General features: G+C 36.2%; 2 protein-coding genes across 2 annotated transcripts in view; one reads left to right on the top strand and one right to left on the bottom strand.

The window, feature by feature from the left end:
- Positions 1–20,972, top strand: part of TFB1M (transcription factor B1, mitochondrial) — a 65,829-nt gene that overhangs the window by 23,810 nt on the left and 21,047 nt on the right. The window contains exon 5 of the mRNA XM_069069625.1: positions 7,792–7,911. Within this exon, the coding sequence (XP_068925726.1) occupies positions 7,792–7,911 (120 nt within the window). The remainder of the gene's footprint in view (positions 1–7,791; positions 7,912–20,972) is intronic.
- CLDN20 (claudin 20) lies at positions 14,812–17,512 on the bottom strand. Its single transcript, XM_069069626.1, has one exon. It carries the CDS (start codon positions 17,209–17,211, stop codon positions 16,363–16,365), a length of 849 nt encoding a protein of 282 aa, XP_068925727.1. The 5' UTR covers positions 17,212–17,512; the 3' UTR covers positions 14,812–16,362.

Raw genomic sequence — 20,972 nt, forward strand, 5'->3', positions numbered from 1 at the left:
AAGATAAAGGACAATAGTGTGGACAGAAGGATCAAATGAGGGCTTTTTGAGGATGGGGCAAAACATAGGGAGAGGTTAAAGATGAGTGAGAGCATGAGGGTGTCAAGGGGAGAAGACAAGATGGAATGGGATTGATTATGCTGGTAGAGAGGTTTGCCTTTGCAAGTAGCACCAACTCTTTGGGTGAGATGGAGGTGAAGGAGGAGATAATGGCAGAAGGCATCTGAGTGACAAGAAAGGAGGATAGGGGGAGAAGAAGGAGCTCACAGTGAATGGCTTTGGTTTTTTCAGTAAAATGAGGCAAAGTTCTCGGCTAAGAGTGAGGGGAAGAGGGTGGCCATGTAAGGTTTGAAGGGGAATGAAAATGTTTGGAAGAACTACTGTGGAAAGTGAGATTAGAGTTAATAAGAGAGGTGTAGAAGGATTACCTACCAATAGTGAGGGCCAAGTTGATAGTTCTGACTGTCCATTATATTTGAAACTGAGAGTTTCTCTCATATGTGTATTTTTGTCTTATTGAGTGCTAATTAGTTTTGTCTTGGTCCAAGGTTGATGGATGTGCTTGTTAGTGTCTTGATAAGGATGAGGGTTGGTTTTGGTCTGTTCAATGGCTTTAACACTGGGTAGTAGACTGTGGACACAATTATTTTGTTACTTAATCACTATCCCTTTATGGTGGCCTATATATTTCTATAGTAAACTTGTAGACTTTTTTTTTAAGTTCTTCTTTCCTAGTTTTCATGTTCCAGTGCTCTAGTTTCCATACTGTTTCATAGCCTCCTGATAATAGATTAGAAGTCCAAAGAGCTTTTGTGGAACTTTCCTAACTTTTTGCCCCATTACTAACCTTCAACTAAAAGCACTCTCCTTTTTTGAAATTCTCCCAGTAGCACCTTTTCTTTGTCCATATTACACGCTGCTTTTTATCCATTCCCTTTACAAGACATATGTCATCTCTTGTAGATTTTAACCTCCTTGGAACCTCAGGAAATAATGCTCAAAGGCATTATTCATCATTATATCAAACTTAGCGCACAGCATGGTACATTGCTTATAGTAATCACAATAAATATATTCATTGAATTAGGAAATTTCAGTCCTTGCTATCCTTCCTGAGTTTACAGCATTTATAAGCAGTATCAGTTACATAATATACATTTCAGATACCTCAAGTTTAGGCAGGTGGGCAAGCTCTTTATCTTTTGAAGTGTTGAAAATTATGCAGATAAAACCTTCTTCCCTTGAGAGCTAGTTGAAGGAATTATTGTATCCATTTTATAGAAAAGGGAAATATGATTAGAAGATTTCAGTGGCTTACACAGCTATAGCAATCATCTTTATAATGATGACTATGACGTGGCTTTTTGCTGTTACTCATTCTTCATTGCTGTCATATTGATGTGACTACGATCCTCAATTTTGGCATATTTTCATTACACTGTCACTTCTATAGCAACATGAGAAGATCCACATGAAACTTTTTTCTATTTTACATTTGTAGGTATTATTTTTAGATTTTGTGTAGGACATTTTATATAGTTTTGACACACAATGGGAGAAAAAAACATGTTTTCTAACCCAAAAACATGTTTTAACAATATGTACATTTTAACTGAAAAGTCATAGGCACTTTTTGCAAAATTTTGTGGTAAATTTTCCCCATGAAGTTGCTAAACTATCATTTCCCTCTCAATGTTATCTTCTATGGAATTCCTATTTTGATGCATGATCATGACATCCAGATGACCCTTGGTTTTTGTAGGTAGTACCAGCATATCACATACATTCTGACAGATCCTCCTAAGCTGGAACAGTTTTATGTATGAGCCCTAGTGATAAACTATATGTCTGTTAGCTAAAGCTCAGTCTAAGTTCAAAGTAGTTCCTCAACAGAAGGTTGGCCATCAAGTAATGGCATTTTTTGGTCACAACAACCCATGAAGATTGCAAAGTTTTTGATGGATTTTAAACCATGCTTTTGAAGTCTTAGGATGATAGGATTTATAAGCTGAAAGGAACCTCAGGAAGAACCTAGATCAAAGCTCTTAATTTTATAGATGAGGAAATTAAGACCTAGAGAGGTTAAATAAATTGTACTGTATCACACAGTTAGCATGTGGCAGAAACAGGATTCCATCCCAGGTCTTCTTTCTTCTGTACCATTGTATGAAGCTCCACAGCATAGGTGCTCTAATTGTAATAAACCTATTATGATAGTATTAGAACAGTCTAATTTATTTAAAAATTTTAAAAAAGAAATACAGGTTTATTTTGCTTATTCAACTAAAGCTGACAAAAATGTAACTAGCGGTCCTTCAGGACCTGTGTTAATAATAAATAAAAATGCTTTACAGTTGACCAATTATTTGTATATATTCCATATTGCATGAAAGTAGTTTGTTCTCATAAGTCTATGATTCTTGTGACCTTTTTTTTATCCAGTTTAGTCATATCTTTCTTTTTTTTCGAACATGAACCTGATGCTTTATTTTGATAACAAACAAGACTTTTGTAGAGCACAGTCCCAATGACAAGACTCATGAATCCATATTTCTTTAGGTTCAAGTGATTTCATGATTTCATGCTTTCTTGGGGTGTTTTTCTTCTAATCATTTTTTATAGATGAAATTTCTAATCTTTTAGATCCGGTAGTTTTATTTAGATCAGGAGCTCTTAAATTTGTGTCATTGACCCCTTGGGCATTCTGGTGAAGCCTATGGACCCCTTCTCAGATAATGTTTATAAGTACATGAAATATATAAGATTACAGAGGAAACCAGTGGTCAAAGGTCAGCGAAAATAAAGATGTAATTTTTTTTCCCATTCAGATTCATGGATCCCTTCAACTCTATCCATGGTTATAGATAAGGTTAAGAAGCCCCGAATTGGGGTTACACTGAGATCATTCTTATTCTCTGTAGTCACATCTTTCTAGATAGAAAAGAGTAAAACTTCAGTCCCACTCCTGGTCCAAATAATTACAAGCCCCAATTTGAGATGTAACTGTATGATTAAGTATTGTTGGGTAGCTGATATTTATTTTAGACCTAACATACATTCCATTGGTGTACATTTTCTGCTATAGAGAAGTTCAGCACTCATTTGAGAGTCATCTGTCATTTGAGAATTTTGTATAAGCTGTATGCAAATGTTAGGGATTATTTTTATTATGTATAGAATTGTACCGTATAACACAAGATAAATAGAGCCCTTTTTTGTTCTTTGTAATATAAAATTTAAATGCAGGAAATACTGAGAAATGTGCATCTATCCAAACAGTGACAGATCATGTAATAGAACCAGAGAATTTTATATCTGAAAGGGACGTTAATATGTTCCACCTTTCATATTATAGATGAGGAAACAGGTGCCAAATAACTAACTAGTAGTGGTCAAACTTGGGGCCAGAACTGGCATATGTGACTCCCTATAAAGCCATGATTTTTCATTTTAGCAATGTTCATTAAGTGCCTACTGTCTATACAAGACTGTAATCATTTCTAGGTACCCTGTAATATTTAATTAAAATGTAAGTCCCTGTCTTCATAAATTTTACAGTTTTATCAAGGAGTTATGAAGGTGGTACATAGATAAATAACAATAAAATTATGAGATGCCTTTGGCCATTTGTGAGGAATAGGTGAACCAAAAGATGAGATCCATTGTTTCTGATCCCTAACTGCTACAGTTTTTCAAGGATAAATCTTCATGTTAAAATGATTATGGTTGTTGCAGAGAAGAAATAGGATAGTCTTTAAGTTCTCTAGCTCCTTATTTTTGCATATTTAGATATACTACTCGAAGTTTAGGGGTCAGAAGTTTCCTTGTACTTAAAATTAAATAGTTTGGTGTACTGACCTTTTGTTGTTACGATAATTTATCCATGGAAGAAGGCCTGAGTTTTTGTGGCTCCATGCATGAGTTATTAACCACAGAAACAGCTGTGACCTGTGAATAGAAATCTGACACTAAATCTATGAAGTCTTGTACAAAGAACTTTATTATTCTTATGTCTCCATTTCTTTCTCTAATGAATTGGAATAAATATTTATACCACTTTCTGTTAAGTTGAAATAATGTGTCTTTAGATTAACGTGTTTAAAGAGATACAGTTAAACTCTCTAGGCCTTTTGTGGTCACTAAAGGAAGGATTCACATGTTAGATAATATATACTGGACTAGTGTGAACAGAGGAATATATTTTATATATACAATTGTATATGAATTTCATGAGGAAAAAGTCCAGGATAAGATATTATTTGGAAAATATGCTACCATCTCTTTGGGGAATATTTTTTTTTTTTTTTGCTAAAGAATTCTATCTTTGGGGCGGCTAGGTGGCACAGTGAGTCAAGAGCTGACCCTGGAGTCAGGAAGACCTGAGTTCAGTTCTGGGCTCAGACACTTAACAACCACACACAAAAAACTATCCGTGTAACCTTGGGCAAGTTACTTAACCTAATTGCCTTCCAAAAGGCAAAAAAAAAAAAAAAGAATTCTATCCTCATTCCCATTCCATTCATTATTTTCATCAGTGATTCAGATGAATTTATGCTTATGAGATTTGAAGATGACACTCAACTGAGATGGATAACTAACATACTTTATAATAAAATAGGGATTCACAAATAGTCCTAAAGGCTAGAGTAAGATACCAAATTGAACACAAAGAAATTAAGTAGAAATATGTGTAAAGTCCTAAATTTGTATCTTAAAAACTAACTTTACAGGTACTGGATTGATGAGCTATAGTTAAATAACAATTCATATAATAAAGACTTGGTTGTTTTAGTGTACTATGTAATTTCAGACTGATTTAACTGTGTGACATGGTAGCAAAAAAGGAAAAGCTAACTTGTTCTTAAACAACATTAATAGAAGCATAAAGTTCATAATGGGCAAAATAGTGATCCTTGTAATAATATCCCTAGTAAAACTTTACATAGAGTATTGTATTCAGTTGCAGTTACAGCATTTTAGGAAGGGCTATGGCAGGTGGTGAGGATATGCCATAGGAGCATCTCTCAAAGGAAATAGGAGTGTTTAGCCTGAAAAAAAAAACTGAGGGTTCATAAAGTTAACTGTACTTAAGGTATTTTAAGCTCTACCATGTAGAACAAAGATTAATTTATTTTCCTTAGCTTCAAAGAATAGAACTTAGAATAGAAGGGAGGAATTATAGATAGGTGGATTTTGGCTCAGTTCAAGGAAAAGAATAATAAAAGAACTGTGTATAAGTGGGAGTGGGCTACCTTGAGAAATCCTCATCCTTGAAGGTCCTCAATTAGGTAACTACTTACTTGAATATAGTATATATAGTTTTAGGAGAATATAGTTTTAGGAGAGAATCCTCAGATTTAGCTTGGGCTAAAGTGACTATCAAGGTCCCTTGCAGTGCTGATACTCTTTACCTCTAGCTAATTTAGTTTTAAATTTTCTAATATTCTAAAATTCTAAGAATATTCTAAAACCTTCATTTTAATTGTACTTTTTAAATTTTTTTCTTTTTTTTTTTTGGAGGGGAAAAGGTAGCGCAATTGGGGTTAAGTGACTTGTCCAAGGTCACATCTAATTTTTTTGTATGTGTTAAATGTCTGAGGCCAGATTTGAACTCAGGTCCTCCTGACTCCAAGGCCGGTGCTCTATTCACTACACCACCTCGCTGCGCCACTTTTTGAATTTTTAATGTGTGTTTTTCTGCTTCCTGGGTCTGTGGTAGACATGTTTTCCTTAATTTGTTATCAAAGAGAATTCTATAAAACTAGTATTAAAACCATGCACCTTTAAAAATCAATGATACCATGTTTCCCCGATAATAAGACCTATCCCGAAAATAAGCCCTCCCCTTACTGTGTAAGATTCCTCTAAAATAAGCCCTCCCCCGAAAATAAGCCCTATTGAGATTGCTACTGTGGTGAAGGTGATCCCCTGCGCTACACGCTACATTACGGTACCCTCTGTATGCACCGTCCCCTCCTCCCCCCATGAAACGTACGCCGCGCTCCGAGCTGCATCCAATCAGAGCTGCAGCAGTGAGTGCGTCATCCTGTTCTTTATTGAATTCATTATTGAATAAAGGTACATTTTTTTGTTCACATTTACCTGTTTATTAAAATTGCTGTCAGTGTTCATTAAAATAAGCCCTCCCCTGAAAATAAGCCCTCTGGTGTCTTTCTGTCCAAAAAAATAATAAGACAGTGTCTTATTATTGGGGAAACATGGTAGTACATTTATGTATTTGTATAGAGAGTGATATACATGCACATATACATATGTTCATACCTATATGTATGTGTATCTGTATATGTGGATATGTAAGATATCTATCTGTATGTATAGATAACTGTTGGTTCCTTATTCTGATTTTTACACAAAATGTACTTTTATTTTCTCAACATATTCTTTCTTTACATTGGTGTTTATAGTCTTCTTGGTTTTCTATTATAGTGGGAGTGTTTTTTTTTTGTTATGGTAATATTGTTTAGGGTCAGTTATAAATGAGTAGCTATAGTTTGTTATAGAGGCAGGGTTGCATAGTGGAGAGAGAGGCAGACTTGGCTTCAAGGCCCCATAATGTCCCATACTGCCAGTGTAACTTTGGACATGGCACTCACTGGTGAGTTGGTCAGTGTCCTGAGCCACTCTGAGGCTTTTAAATGCAGATGTATTTTGGTAGAGGGAGTTTCATCACTGAGCATTCCCCAATAGCAATAAAATCATAGGTGTGGACCCTCCAAAATAGAATAATAATTTACTTTTCCAAAACAATTTACATATTAAAATGGACCCTGGATACATCTCTGTATTATAGTGCTGGATGATAAGTGATATCCATAATTGTCTTTGTCATTTAGAAAAAGTAAATTATCTTCAGTGTAATGTGCTTAAGAAGACAAGGAGTTTGTTTTGTTTTGTTTTTTTTTGCCTTTTTTTTGGAGGGGCAATCAGGGTTAAGTGACTTGCCCAAGGTCACACAGCTAGTAAATGTTAACTGTCTGAGGCTGGATTTGAACTCAGGACTAGTACTCTATTCACTGTGCCACCTAGCCACCCAGGAGTTTGTAATGTATCTTAGAAAGACTTCCATCCAAAATAGAGAAAGTAAGCATAGGTTCCAAAAGAGCTAAGTCTTCAGCTCCTCAAAAGGCTCATGTTCCTGGGGCTTTGAAAAGTGAGCGATTTTACTGTGATTAAAGATAGGGTATGTGCACTAGACGTATGATTTTGTTGGTATACGGATCTCTCAAATGAGGAAATTCTCTCTCCCGTTGCAAGTTGGAACCTTCTCTGCAGTAATAGTTAGCAAGTTGGCTAGAGTGGTAGGGGGAGAACCAAGCAAGATTAGTTTTACAAAAGCCAAGGGAGAGAGAGTATTAGTGGAAGCAGCTAAGTCATCACTGTCAGAAGTGGTGTAATCACTCACTCATCAAGCATTTAGATATCTAGGAGTCAGGAAGACAGACCTGAGCTCAGATCCAGTCTCAGACACATACTCGCTATGTGATTCTGAGCAAATCACAATCTCTTCTGCTTCAGTTTCCTCATGTAAAATGTAGATCATAGCAATGCCTACTTCCCAGAGTGGTTGTGAGGTAAAATGAGATCCTAATTGTAAAGGGATTTTCAGACTTTAAAGCACTACATAAATGCCAGCTATTATCAGCAACTACTTTGTTTTTTCAAATGGGCCACCAATTTCCCACAAAGTATACATAAATGATCGAGTTTTTATTCTATTTTGTTTGATTGATTTAATTTTGTGCTAACATGGCAGTCACTTTTTTTCCTTAGAGACTGACTGCCAATACAGGAAGTAAACAACGAAGTCGACTTTCCATCATGGCCCAGTATCTCTGCAAGGTTCAGCATTCCTTTACCATTCCAGGTCGAGCTTTTGCTCCCAAACCAGAGGTAAGTTTTTAATTTCAGTTATTGTTAGCAAAGAGAGTTCAGCTCAGAAAATCTGACTCTAGAATCTAACATACACAAGCATGCAAACCAGTTCCTTCAGTTTCATTTTCTTTTTTAAAAATAAGAACCATAACATGTATAAGACTTCCACTTGACCCTTGTCATGACTGAGATAAATTTTTCCTCAGCAAAATAAATCTCAAGCAAAAATATATCATGTTGATTTTTTTGGTTAGTCTTCCAAGTAAAGTTTTATTAAATAGATAATTAGTTTCAACAAAGCAGCTTATTTTGTTATTTAAGAGATCTCATTTTAAGAGTAAGTTGCATGTAGTTGAATGTTAGCTTTTAGGTTTTGAGTGCTAGTATTTATAGATTTGAAAGTGCTAAGTTTTAGACACAACATTTCTTAGCAAAAAAAATAAATTACTTATGTCCATGAGGACCAAATGGCTTGTTCACTGCTTGGTGAGCTACTATAAAACATTTAATATGAAAGTCCCAGAAATGTCTCATTCACACTTAGAACTCTGAAATATAAAGTCTAGCAAAGTTGCCATTCCATGCTGCCACCACATGTCACCTACTTTTAATGGTAGGTTTTCTTAAAATTGAATTTCTCTTCCTTCTCATTTTTCACTTTTCTGGATGATTCCAAGTTATTTGTAACTCACATTTAATGACATACAAACAGTATAAGTACCCATAGTAATTTGAGACTATAAAAGTGGCAGGATCTGAGTGCCTGCATGGGACCTGTGTGCTGGTGATCTAGTGAGAGTGGTGACTAAAGGACAGTCTAAATGCTGCCCTCATACCCCTGAAGTCATCAAATAGAGGAAGGATTCCCTAGGTTGTCTGCATAGGTGTTATGAAGAGATCTGTACCAGAAGAATGAAAACATGTAGTTTGTGACCTGAATCATTGGAGGGATTCCCCATACACACAGGCTTGATATTAGATTAGATTGATAATTGGCCCCAGTGTATTCAGTTATTATTTGTGATCTGTTTAGAAGCTGTAACTCAGTATTGTCAAACTCTAAAATAGAACTAGATCCCTGGCCACATAGCTGACTTAGAAAACCACAAATTAACACTGTCTCTGTTGTATTATATTTTTATTTATTTTCTTAAACATTTCCCAATTACATTTTAATCTGATTTGGGCCCTACTCAGGAGTTTTCTGGGCCACAGACGCTTCTGCTGTAACTTATGATTATAATAATAATTGCTGACATTTATATAGTGTTTATAGTTTAAAAAGCACTTTTCAAAATAATGCCTTGCATTTTGCTTAATAACTGCTTATTTGCACTCTTTACAGTGCATGTTGGGATAAGGACTAGACATGTTATTTCATTAGGTTATTGTAGGTAATCACTTTCCTGAAACTTAGAGTCTAAAAGAGTTGCCTTCAGCACTGAGAGGTTACAACTTGCCCAACGTTCAATAGACAGCATGTCTCATTTGTGAGAGTTGAACCTAGATCTTCCTGGCTTTGAAACTGAGTCTCTGTTCATTGACTAGACCATACTACTTCGGTGAGAAATGGATAAGCCAGTTATTATCCATTTCATTTTATAGTTAAGAAAGTTAGACTTAGGTTGTCATCTTCTCAAGGTCATGAGCTAAAGTGTGACAGAGCCAAGACTCAGCCCCACATGCTTTGAGTTCAAGTTTAGTACTCTTTTCATCTGATGATGATACATGATGATACTTTTATAACTGTAGAAAGGGAATATTCATTTTAGGGGAGAAAAAGTAGTCATCATCAGAGGAAGCTGTCAGTACTGTATACTATTTTATTCAGATAAGGCATAGTGTTAATTTTATTGTATGCTATTTTCAATAGCACACCCAACTAGTTGGTCTTCTTATAATAAATTATATTAGCCAAAGTATATGTTAATATTTAAATTTGGCAAAGAATTCCTTAGGATAGATGTCAGTAAAGTACCTCAGCATTTGGATTCTGTTTATCTCTCTAGTTCAAAATTTTAGGAGGTGTTCAGAATATGTCAAACTTGTCACTGAACTAAAATTTATTCTAAATTTATTATAAATAGTTAATTTAGCATTTCATCTCCCGGGAGATAGATTGTAATCTTGGAAAGATATCTTTTGGGAAGCAATTATATGTTTTCTTTATTTTAACCACATCTATGGCTATTTCATTATTTCTTCATAAATTAAGTGCCTTATGCATAGTAAGCATCTATTGCGTGCCTGCTTTTTGCCAGGCATTGTGCTAAATGCTGCATAATAGTGCTTAATAAATACTTCTTCAGTTTAATTGATTTAAAATGCATGTTTTTACCTGTACTTCTATATTACATGCCTCTCAATTGGTAATTGCTTTCTTCTTTACAAACACATCTATAGCTGTATTCTGCCTTGTATTAGTATTTAAACATTTTATTTGCATATGAATGTCTTCTCATCAAGATTTTAAATTCCTTAAGAGATATGTACATATGTTATATATGTTTAGTGCTATTTAATGATAAAATTGAAATCTAGATAATGCAGGAGCCTCTAAAGTTTGTTATTTAAGTCATAGTTTACCTGTTCAGAATATTAAACTTGCTCTTAGCAAAACATTTTAAAGTTTTGGAAAATAGAAAATGTTCATATCTTAAACAAATAACATCAATCCTATTTACAAGCCTTTTTACCATTTTCTTATGGTTAAGATTCCTGTAGTTACTTGTAAAGTTACCCTTTCTCTTTTTGTTTTCTGTAAAATATTAATACACATCCTTAATTGAGCCTAATTACAGAACAAGTTAGTACTCTCCATTTAAGCAATCTGTTAAGAGTACTTATGGATAATTTTAAAGATTACATTTTAATTTTTGCTTATGTAAAATATTTTAGTAGCTGAAGCAGCTCTACTAACTCCTGAATGTTTTAAAATTAGGAATCACAGAATTTTAGAGTTGGAAGGGACCTTAGGATACACTTAGTCAACAGTACCCAAAAAAAATTATCCACTGCAGCATACTCAGCAATTGGTCATCCAGCCTCTGTCTGAAAACTTCTGACGAGACAGACAGAACCCATTACCTCCTGAAGTCACTCATTCCACTTTTGGAGGGCCCTAATTGTTAGGAAGCTTTTCCTGACAGTGAGTCTAAAATCACCTCTGTACAAACTCCATCCATTGTTTATAGTATTTCCTTCTGGGGCCAAAGAGAACAAGTTTATTCCCTATTCTATATAACATCCCTTGTTCTCAGGATTTTCATTTGACATGGGCTCAAAGCTCTTCACTATCTTGGTTGGCCTCCCATAAATGCTCTTTAGGTTATGAATACCCAGCTTAAACTATGATACACGGAAATGAATACAATACCTGACCATGACAGAATAATGGGACTCTCACTTCCTTATTTCTGGATACTATACCACTGTAAGGTAGACACTTGGGTGGCACAGTGGTTAAAGTGCTGGGCCCGGAGTCAGGAAGATTGATCTTCATGAGTTCACATCTGACCTCAGACACTTAATAGCTGTGTGACCCTGGGCAAATCACTTATCCTCCTTTGCCTTAGTTTCCCAGGCTGTAAAATGAGCTGGAGAGGGAAATGACTAACCTCTCCAGTATCTTTGCCAAGAAAATCCCAAATGGGGTCACAAAGAATAGTACATGACTGAAAGCAAATGAACAGCAACAACAATACCTCTGTAAATGCAGTCCAATATTACATAAAATTTTCTTGGCTGCCATGTTACATTGTTGACTCATTGAACCTGTGGTCCAGTAAAATCCTAAGATTTCTTTTTTAGGCACACTACTGTCTAAGCATACCTCTATCATCTTATACTTGTAAAGTCATTTTCTTTGAACACAAGTATAAAACATTATATTTGGCCCTACTGAATTTCATCTTGTTACTTTCAGTCCAATGTCCTAACCTGTCCAGATTTTATTGGATTCTGATACTGGCATCCAGAGTGTTAACTTGCTGTATTTGTTAAGTGTGCCATCTTTGCTATTATTCAAATTGTTGTTAAAAGTGAAAAATATCACAATGTCAAGCACTGTATTGGAGACCTCTTTTCAAGCTGAAATCTAACTATTAATGACTATTCCTTACATCCAGTCATTTGCCTGGTTTTTCATCCATTTAATTATACTATTATCTAGCCTGCATTTGTACATATTTTCTACCAGAATAGCATGAGACTATCAAACGGTTTATTAAAATTTTATCTATGATATTTCCTTGATCTACCAGTTTAGTTAACACTGTTTTAAAAGAGGAAACAAAGCTAGTTTGACTAGACCTATTCTTGATGAAACAGTGCTGCTTTTTGTAATCATTGCTTTCATGTTCACTATTCACTTTTTTTTTTCTTTTTGGAGGGCAGTTGGGATTAAGCAACTTACCCAGGGTCACATTGAAGTGTTAGTGTTAAGTATCTGAGGCCGGATTTGAACTCAGGTCTTCCTGACTCCAGAGCCAGTACTCTATTCACAGCACCACCTAGCCACCCCTCGCTAGGAATCAGTTCTAAACTTATTGTTTGCAGACTTCTCTTCCCTTTTTTGAAAACTGAGATAGCATTTGTCCAACTCTAATCTTGTGTACATATCTCATTCTCCACCATCTTTCAGATATTGTCAGTGACAATCACATCTGCCTATTCTTTTCAGTTCTTGAAGATATAATTCCTTGTGACCAGGTGCCTTGATTTTATTTATTTATATATATATTATATTTATTTTTATCTTCCTATCACCTTATTCAGATTGGGTATCATTGTTCTGTTTTCCAATCCAAAGGCAAAGACAAATGGAAACAAAAAAAGAATTGAGGAATTTTGTCCTCTCACCGTTGTAAGTTAGCATCTTTCTATTCACCCCGAGCAACAGTCTTATTAGATTGAACTCTAAGATCCCTTGTCCATTTATAAATCTGTGAGTCTACGTACCAAGAGTGTTTTCTGTAAAACTAAACTTTTAGTTCCCTGTGAAAATAAAGAAATACATACTTGCAATGGATAGTATTTTCACTCTTTGTAATTATAGTAAGATCATGCTGATTTGAAGTGGATATCTATTTTGGCTTTATACTTAGCAGACCTTGTTTTCAATTTTATGTTAATATTAATACCCTCAGGGGCAGCCAGGTAGCACAGCGAATAAGAGCACCGGCTCCAGTGTTGAGAAGACCTGGAGATCGAATCCCAGGCTCAGACACTTAGGACCCACCCAGAAACACCTGGCTGTGTAACCTTGAGCAAGTTACTTAACCCCAATTGCTTAGGGGCGGCCAGGTGGCTCAGCGAGTTAAGAGCACCAGCTCCAGTGTCGGGATGACCTGGATCAAATCTAGGCTCAGATACTCAGCACCACACCCAGAAATAACTGGCCGTGTAACCTTGAGCAAGTTACTTAACCCCGATTGCTTTAAAAAAAATATATTAATACCCTCTCTGCTAACTTATTACTTAACTTAGGAGGGGGGGGAGAGCAAGGTACTCTGGTTTAAGTGACTTGCTCAGGGTCACACCGCTAGTGTCAAGTATATGAGGCCATATTTGAACTCAGGTCCTCCTGACTCCAGGGTCTGTGCTCTATCCACTGCACTGCCTAGCTGCCCCCTTTGCTACTTAATTTGTGATCGGAATCATCTTGTTTTACCCAGCAGAAGCTGTAAGGAAAATTTTTAAAGCTAAAACTCAGTCTATTTCAGAAATTGCAACAGTTAATTTAGATAGATCAAAACAAATACATACTTCTGAATGAATATATTCTCCTAAATTTTCTTTGTACTTATTTGTATATTAAAGAGAGAATCCAGCTCTTCCTAGGTTGGCATTTTGTATCAGTCTGAGTGATTATGTCCTTCCCCTACCAAAGAGTAGGTTTGGGACTGAGCTTTATAGATTAGTAGTTCTTGCCTTACCTTTAGATCAGACTTTACAATGTTTCATTGTTAGTATGAACAACCAAGATTGTCCTAAGTCCAGTAGATGCTACTGTCTTTCCTTTTATTTGACCTTGTGTCTAGTTCAGATGTAGCTTACATTTATCTGTTTATTTGTCTTTGCAGTTAGAATAAAAGCTCCTTGAGGGCAGTGACAGTTTTTAATTTTTCTGTAACCCTAGAACTTAGCAAAGTTCTTAATAAATGCTTGCCTACTTGATTAAATTCCTAAAACATTAGACTTGCCCATATCTAAATATGAAAATATATTAAAATGAACAATAAAGAATATTCTAAAACTAATTTGATTTATTATATAAAACATTTTTCCTTTCTTTTTCATTCGAGAACTGATCAAAGTAAATTCAGCCACATTTAAGCAATGTAAGAGAACATCATAGATATCAAAGCAAAATTACTCCAGTTAAAAAGTAAAGCATCATATTAAAGTTGAGATTTTTTTGTCAGACAGCATTTCTTTAGATTCATTTGCTCATTTACAAAATGACTGCCATTGGACAATTAAACTAAAAACATTTTGAACGGCTATAGGACCATCTGTGATTTTCTTATGAAATATTTCCTCACTTTGGTAACTTCCTTTAAAATTTCACTATAATGCTGCTGATGATAGATAGCCATTAATATGCACAACAAAATAGTTTTGAAAATTAGTTTGTTTCCCCTACATGACAAAGAAAAATCCTGTTTTGTTTTTTTTTTAAGCAATTGGTGTTAGGGAACTTGCTCAAGGTTACACGGCCAGTTATTTCTGGGTGTGGTGCTTAGTATCTGAGCCCGGATTTGATCCAGGTCATCCTGACACTGGAGCTGGTGCTCTTAACTCGCTGAGCCACCTGGCCGCCCCTAAGTAATTGGTGTTAAGTAACTTGCTTAAGGTTACACGGCCAGCTGTTTCTGGGTAGGTGCTAAGTGTCTGAGCCCGGGATTCGATCTCCAGGTCGTCCTGATACTGGAGCCGGTGCTCTTACTCGCTGTGCTACCTGGCCACTCCCAAATTCTGTTTTTTATTAACAACATATAAAAGTTACTATTTCCACCGGCATTACTATATTAGTAATTCATCATCTTATAAACTAATGAATATGCATTAAAAAGTAACAACAACAAATATTTCTATAGTACTTTGAAATAATTGGAAATTTATATTACTTGACTTATAAAATTGACTTAAATATATCAATTTTATTGGATCCTCAAAATTGTCCTAAGTTTCCTTTCTACCTAAATAGACATTTGGAAATCAGATTTTTTTCTCTTCTGGATTAGAGTTTGATATTTGATATCCTTAGATTTGTAAGAGACAAAAGAGTTGTAATGATAGGCAGACCAGGGGGTCAAGGTCAGCCTCTGCCTCATTCTGGCAATACAACCCTAGGAAGTCACTTAACCTCTCAGTGCCTTCATGTCAACCTTTTGAGAGATGTTTTTATAAGTTGCAGAACAGCTGGTGATCTGCTTTGATAGAGGGAGTCTTATCAGAAGTTCCCTACACCACTCTAGATTTAGACCAAAGCAAAATAGTTACATAATGGTGTTTTGTTTTGTTTTAATTCAAAACACCTTCATTTTAGTTATTTTATTGAAGGTAGTTTATTTAAAAGAAAATAGTCACACATTTGCTACCTACATATATGACAATTTATCTAAGATTAAATGAAGGAGGTAGAAAATCTAAACGATTGGAAGTAAATGAAGGAACACTTCCCAGAGAGCTCACACCTTGTTAGATAGTGGAAGTAGGAAGGATAATCATGTTATTTTTTCACATGTAGTATTATTACATAGCTTATATTCAATAGATTAAAGGTCCTAAGTGTTTTCTTTCTCCTGATGACATTTACCAATTTGTTTCCTCTTAGATAGAGCCTGAACTGTTTGGTTGAAGATTAGCAACAGTTGGAAACTTATGTAAACATTTCCTTTGAAATGCAAAAGAGAAAGGGGGCCAGGGATACTAAACAGCAGGTGGGGGCTTGGGAGGGGCATTTTTGGCAATATCTGAATGGCAGTGACAGCTCTTCGGCTCCTGACATGCAGTTATATATTGTGGCTTAAAAAAAAAAAAAGAACCAAGTTACCATGGTGTTAGAGAATTGGAAAGCAAAAACAGATTTTACTTCTGGTTAAAAGCAGGATGCAGAGCTTTAGTCTGAATTTTAGTCCTATTGAATACTCATAATGAAACATCAAAAGCATACATTTTGGAACATAGTTAATCCACTTTAAACTAATGTTTCAACAAGTAAGCTATAGCATTAATTAGCCACAAATTGCCTCATAATACTTTTTCAAATAAATCTTGAGTATTAAATGTGAAAGTAACCAGCAGTTAAAAAAATCCTGTAGTATAAAATACCTTGTTAATAGTAACACACTATAGCATCTAATGAAGACAGTTAAGTATGATTTTGAATTGTTTTTAATCTAAAGTAAAAAAAAATAATAAACATTTCTGGCATTTCATTCACCATATGTAGTACACAATTATTTATACATAATCCTTCAGGTTATAGCCTGCGTTATTCTCTGGCTGAGTGGTTAAGGTACCCTGCTGCTTGGGAGGATAGTGCCTAGCTTCTTGATGCCTTTTTAAACAGGAAGTGCAGAAAATCACACCTGCAACAAATAGTAGTACTGTTGAAATTAATCCAAGGTAGACAGCTCCTCCAGGTTCATGTTTATTGTGCTCTGGGATTGTTGGGTCCCAGAAATTTGAAATGATTTCCTTCATGTACCATGATGTGGGTATTAAACCACATACACCTGAGAGAATAAAACATATTCCTCCAGCAAAAGTAGTACGACTTTTGGTCTGTCTGTCACCTCCTAACCGTGTACATTTCATGCCCACTGTGGAAATGCAAATCCCCAAAGCCGAAAAGATGCAAGCCAGTACCATGGTGGTCCGTGCAGTCTGCACGTAGACAGGTAGGGCTAGGATTGAGTGTTTCATTGTGCAGCTGAACATCCCGGTGCTGTACCACGTACAGTCCATCCACAGCCCTTGAAGTTGAATAATAGCTGTTATAATATTCGAGCCCACGTTTGCATTTACCTTCCAGTTTGGCAACAGTGTGGCTGTGATTATGCCACAGATGCCAGATAAGGCTATAATAAAAGCAAGGAGCTGTAGACCTGCTGATGCCATAATGTTGATCTGTCTGTCCCCTTTTGTCTGCCCGATCCTTTCTGGTAGGTACTGTCCAATAAACTGTAATCGTTCCAATGAAGACTGTAACTGCCTCTGTACAGTAGGGGAAAAAAATAGGCAGAGATAAGTAATGGAAATCAGAGAAATGGAAAAAAAGGAAGAGGGAGTGAATAAAAAAGCTGACATTTACAATTGGAGCTTATCTAAAAGGCACATCTGAATGTGACCCTGCAGTGAATGAGTGAGCACTCTGTCAGAGAGCTGAGAAGGGAGACTGCGCAGCTCTCCAGTGCCTCCTTTCATGCTTACATGAAGGATCATTCGAGGTGTGGACTCCTGAGAAGTACTGCCTCCTTTGCTTCTCTTCGAGCCCAAGAGATAGCCATTATGCACAGAGGAAAGATGGGTACGTTGTTAGAAAACTGAAACATCGCTGGCCGCAATCACACTGAGATCAAAAAACTGAATTTACTCTTGTGGATTTTTGTCTTTTAGTTATGGGAGCTCTCTGTCAGCATTTTCAACTGTATAAAAAGCTTCTGCCTGAAGATAGTCATCTGACTTTAGAATTAATAAACAGTTCTAGCATTTATGTTGGCAAGTTGAATGAACTATATCTTTTTGTTAAGCATTTTGGCTAAGTTGTTGGGAACTGAGAAAGAAGGCCGGGTTAATTTATGGGGAGGAGGATGGGTGCTAGAACTGTGATTTCATTGGTATAGGGAACTCAAAAGGGAAGAAATTCCCTGTCAGTACTTTCTCTGCAGCTTAGAATCTTAGAGTTGCCCAGGTCACTGAGAAGTTAAGTGATATGAGCAGGCTCATGTCTGTTTTCTGTCAGAGGTTGGCCCTGACCCCAGGTCTTTCTGACTATTAAGATTAACTTATCATCCACTGCATCATGTTGCCTCCCAGGGAGTTACTTAAACCTTTCTTCAAATTGTTCCTGTCTCATATCTAGCAAATTGGCAAAGATGACAAAAGTGGAGGTGCCCAGTGTTGGAGGGAGTATGAAAAAGACAAACACAATAGTGCAGCTATGAATCGATCCGTTTTAGAATGCACTCTGGAATTATGAAAACAGAGTGACTCAAATGGCTGTACCTTTTGCCATAGAGATTCCACGACTAGGCATGTACCTCATAGAGGTCAGTGATAAAAAGAAAGGCCCCATCTCACCAGAATATGGATGGAAACACTTTGTGTAGTAGCCAAGAATTGGAAACTAAGTAGATGCCCAGTGATTAGGCAATGGCTAGACAAGTTATGGGATGTGAATGTAATGGAGTATTATTGTGCTGTAAAGAACAAGGAACCCAGTAAATTCAGAGGAACATGGATTGATTACATGAACTAATTCAAGTGAAGTAACCAGAGCCAGGAAAGCAATGTCCACAGTTATTAAAATAATATAAGTAGGGGCAGCTAGGTGGTGCAATGAATTCAAATCCAGCCTCAGACACTTAACACTTACTAGCCATGTGACCTTGGGCAAGTCACTTAACCCCAATTGCCCTGCCTTCCCCCCTCCAAAAAGGAAAAATAAATAAAAGAATATAAATGGAAAGAATAACCACAAAACAAAAGATGAATGCTGTAAAATTATATTGTCAGTTGTTTGATCCCAAAGAAGAGATATAAGAAGGCTCTTCCCCATTGTCTTTTCCAAAGATATGAGATTATGGGTGTGGTACACTACATACCATGTCAAATTTTTTCAGTGTATAGGTTTGTTTTGCTGAACTGTTTTTCTCCCCCCCCCCTTTTTTTTCTTCTTTATAAATAGCTTTCTGGGAAGAGGAAGGATATGGTGGGAAATCTAGGTAATGTAAAAATAAAAGCTATCAATAAAATTTATTTTATATGTGATACCCTTTCCTAAACCAGTACTTTATTGATTTAAACTGCATTTGCTCAAATCTCCTGAAGGAGTTAAGCCACATTCATAACATATACATCATAACTCACATTTATGGGTATGAGATCTATACACACTACTGTCTTAAGTATTATTCTCTATACTATAATAAAATAAGTTCTGAAAATTAGTTTTTAAAATAAATTTGGGTGGGATTCAAGATGGCAAAATAATAGATGTACAAACTGACTCCCCTACTACACATTCATAAAATTCTAGAAAATGCCCCAAACTGAATCCTCATTGGGAAATTTAAGAAAAAAATAACCATGAGTAATTTTTCTAGCCCAGATCAACAAAGGGAGGCAGAGAGATCTGTGAACATTAGGGTAAAGGTCTAGCTAAGAACAACTAAATAGAGCATTTTAGTACCCAGAGACTGAAAGAAGCCCCGGTTGTGTGCTGGGCAGGAAAAGATACCAGGGCCCTGAACTAGTGCAAGGCTAAAAAGCAAGCACCACCTGACACCCCTGTTGCTCGTTACCCAATTCTAACTCACAAATCCAGGGGAACTTAGAAGGGGACTTGTGCCTAAGAGTGCCAGAGAGGAGTGAGTGGTCTTAGTCATGGGCCCTAGCTGTACTGAGTTAGGAACAAGTTCACAAGTACATAGTACCTTGTGTGGCTCTGACCTCAGGAACGGAGCAGGAACTCAGTTCTAACTTTCAGCTCAGGCTCAAACCTAAAGTAGAATAACCAGGACTGCAATCTCAGGCCAGAGGGAAGGCTACAGTTCAGTCTTTCTGAAGCTGCAGAACTTCATAGCTGTCTGATAGTAGCTGAGTCCACACCAGTCTACTAGAATGACCAACCAGTGACAAGATAATGGGTACATTTCTCAGTCACAAACCTAGGTCAGAAACTTGCAGAGCTTAGAACAGGAGGGTAGTGAGCATACTTTTTCACGGATCATATCACTTTGCTTTCCCCCAGCCTTAGCTGTCCTTGAGATCTTGGAATAACAATGTTAAGTATTCCCAGAAAGCAGCAGAAGGATTTAAGATGATGAAACTTTAGTTCAGATAACCCTCCCAGAAGTGTGCAAAGCTCAGCCCTAACAAAGTTCAAAGTCAAAAAAGTAGTCTGGAAGAACGAGCAAACAAAAACAGGATCTTACCTTAAAGAGATAATATGGTAGGGGCGGCCAGGTAGCACAGTGAGTAAGAGCACCAGCCCCAGAGTCGGGATGACCTGGTATCGAATCCGGGCTCAGATACTTAGCACCACACCCAGAAATAACTGGCCATATAACCTTGAGCAAGTTACTTAAGCCCAATTGCTTTAAAAAAAAAAAAGAGAGAGATAATATGGTGACAGGGTAGCTTGACACAAACTTAGAAGAAAATGACTGTAAAACATCTACAAGCAAAGCCTCAAAGAAAAACACAGTTTGGGCATAAGCCCAAAAGAATTCCTGGAGGAGGTTGCATTTTTTGGCTTGCTTTTTAAAGAATGAAAAATGCTTTTAAAAAACAAATGAGAACAATAGAATAAAGAATTGGAAAAGAAATGAGTACTATGGAAGTATGGTTAAAAGGTACAAAACAGCAAAGAAAATAACTTCCTTAAAATTAGAATTAACCAAATAGAAGCTAATGACTCCAGGAGATATCAAGAAATACTAAAACAAGTCAGAAGACTAAAAGAGGAAAATGCAAGATATCTCATAGCAAAAATAAATGACCTATAAAACAGATTAGAGAGAGATAATATAAGAATCATTGAACTATCTGAAAGCAATGGTGGGGGCAAAAAGAGCTTAGACATATTTTAATAAGTCGAAACAAAAAACCCTGCCCAGGTCTCTTAGAACCACAAAGTGAAAATAGAACCAACTAATCACCTCCTGCAAGAATCTACAAATTGAAACCTCCTAGGAATATAATAGCCCCAAATCCAGAGTTCCTAGATAAGAGAAAAAAAAATACTTCAAGCAGCCACCAATAAAATAAATACAAAAGAGCCACAGTCAGGATAATAAAATATTTATCAGCCACCATCAAGAAGAAGCAGACAGCTTAGAATATGA

Source organism: Petaurus breviceps, unplaced genomic scaffold (genome assembly GCF_028583685.1).
Source record: "Petaurus breviceps papuanus isolate PSGF00001 unplaced genomic scaffold, PetGlider_PUasm1.0 90784, whole genome shotgun sequence".
Taxonomy (NCBI): Eukaryota; Metazoa; Chordata; class Mammalia; order Diprotodontia; family Petauridae; genus Petaurus; species Petaurus breviceps.

Coding starts and splice junctions, on each gene's coding strand:
- CLDN20 (XM_069069626.1), bottom strand. CDS start 17,211: ATGTCAGCTTTTTTATTCACTCCCTCTTCCTTTTTTTCCATTTCTCTG.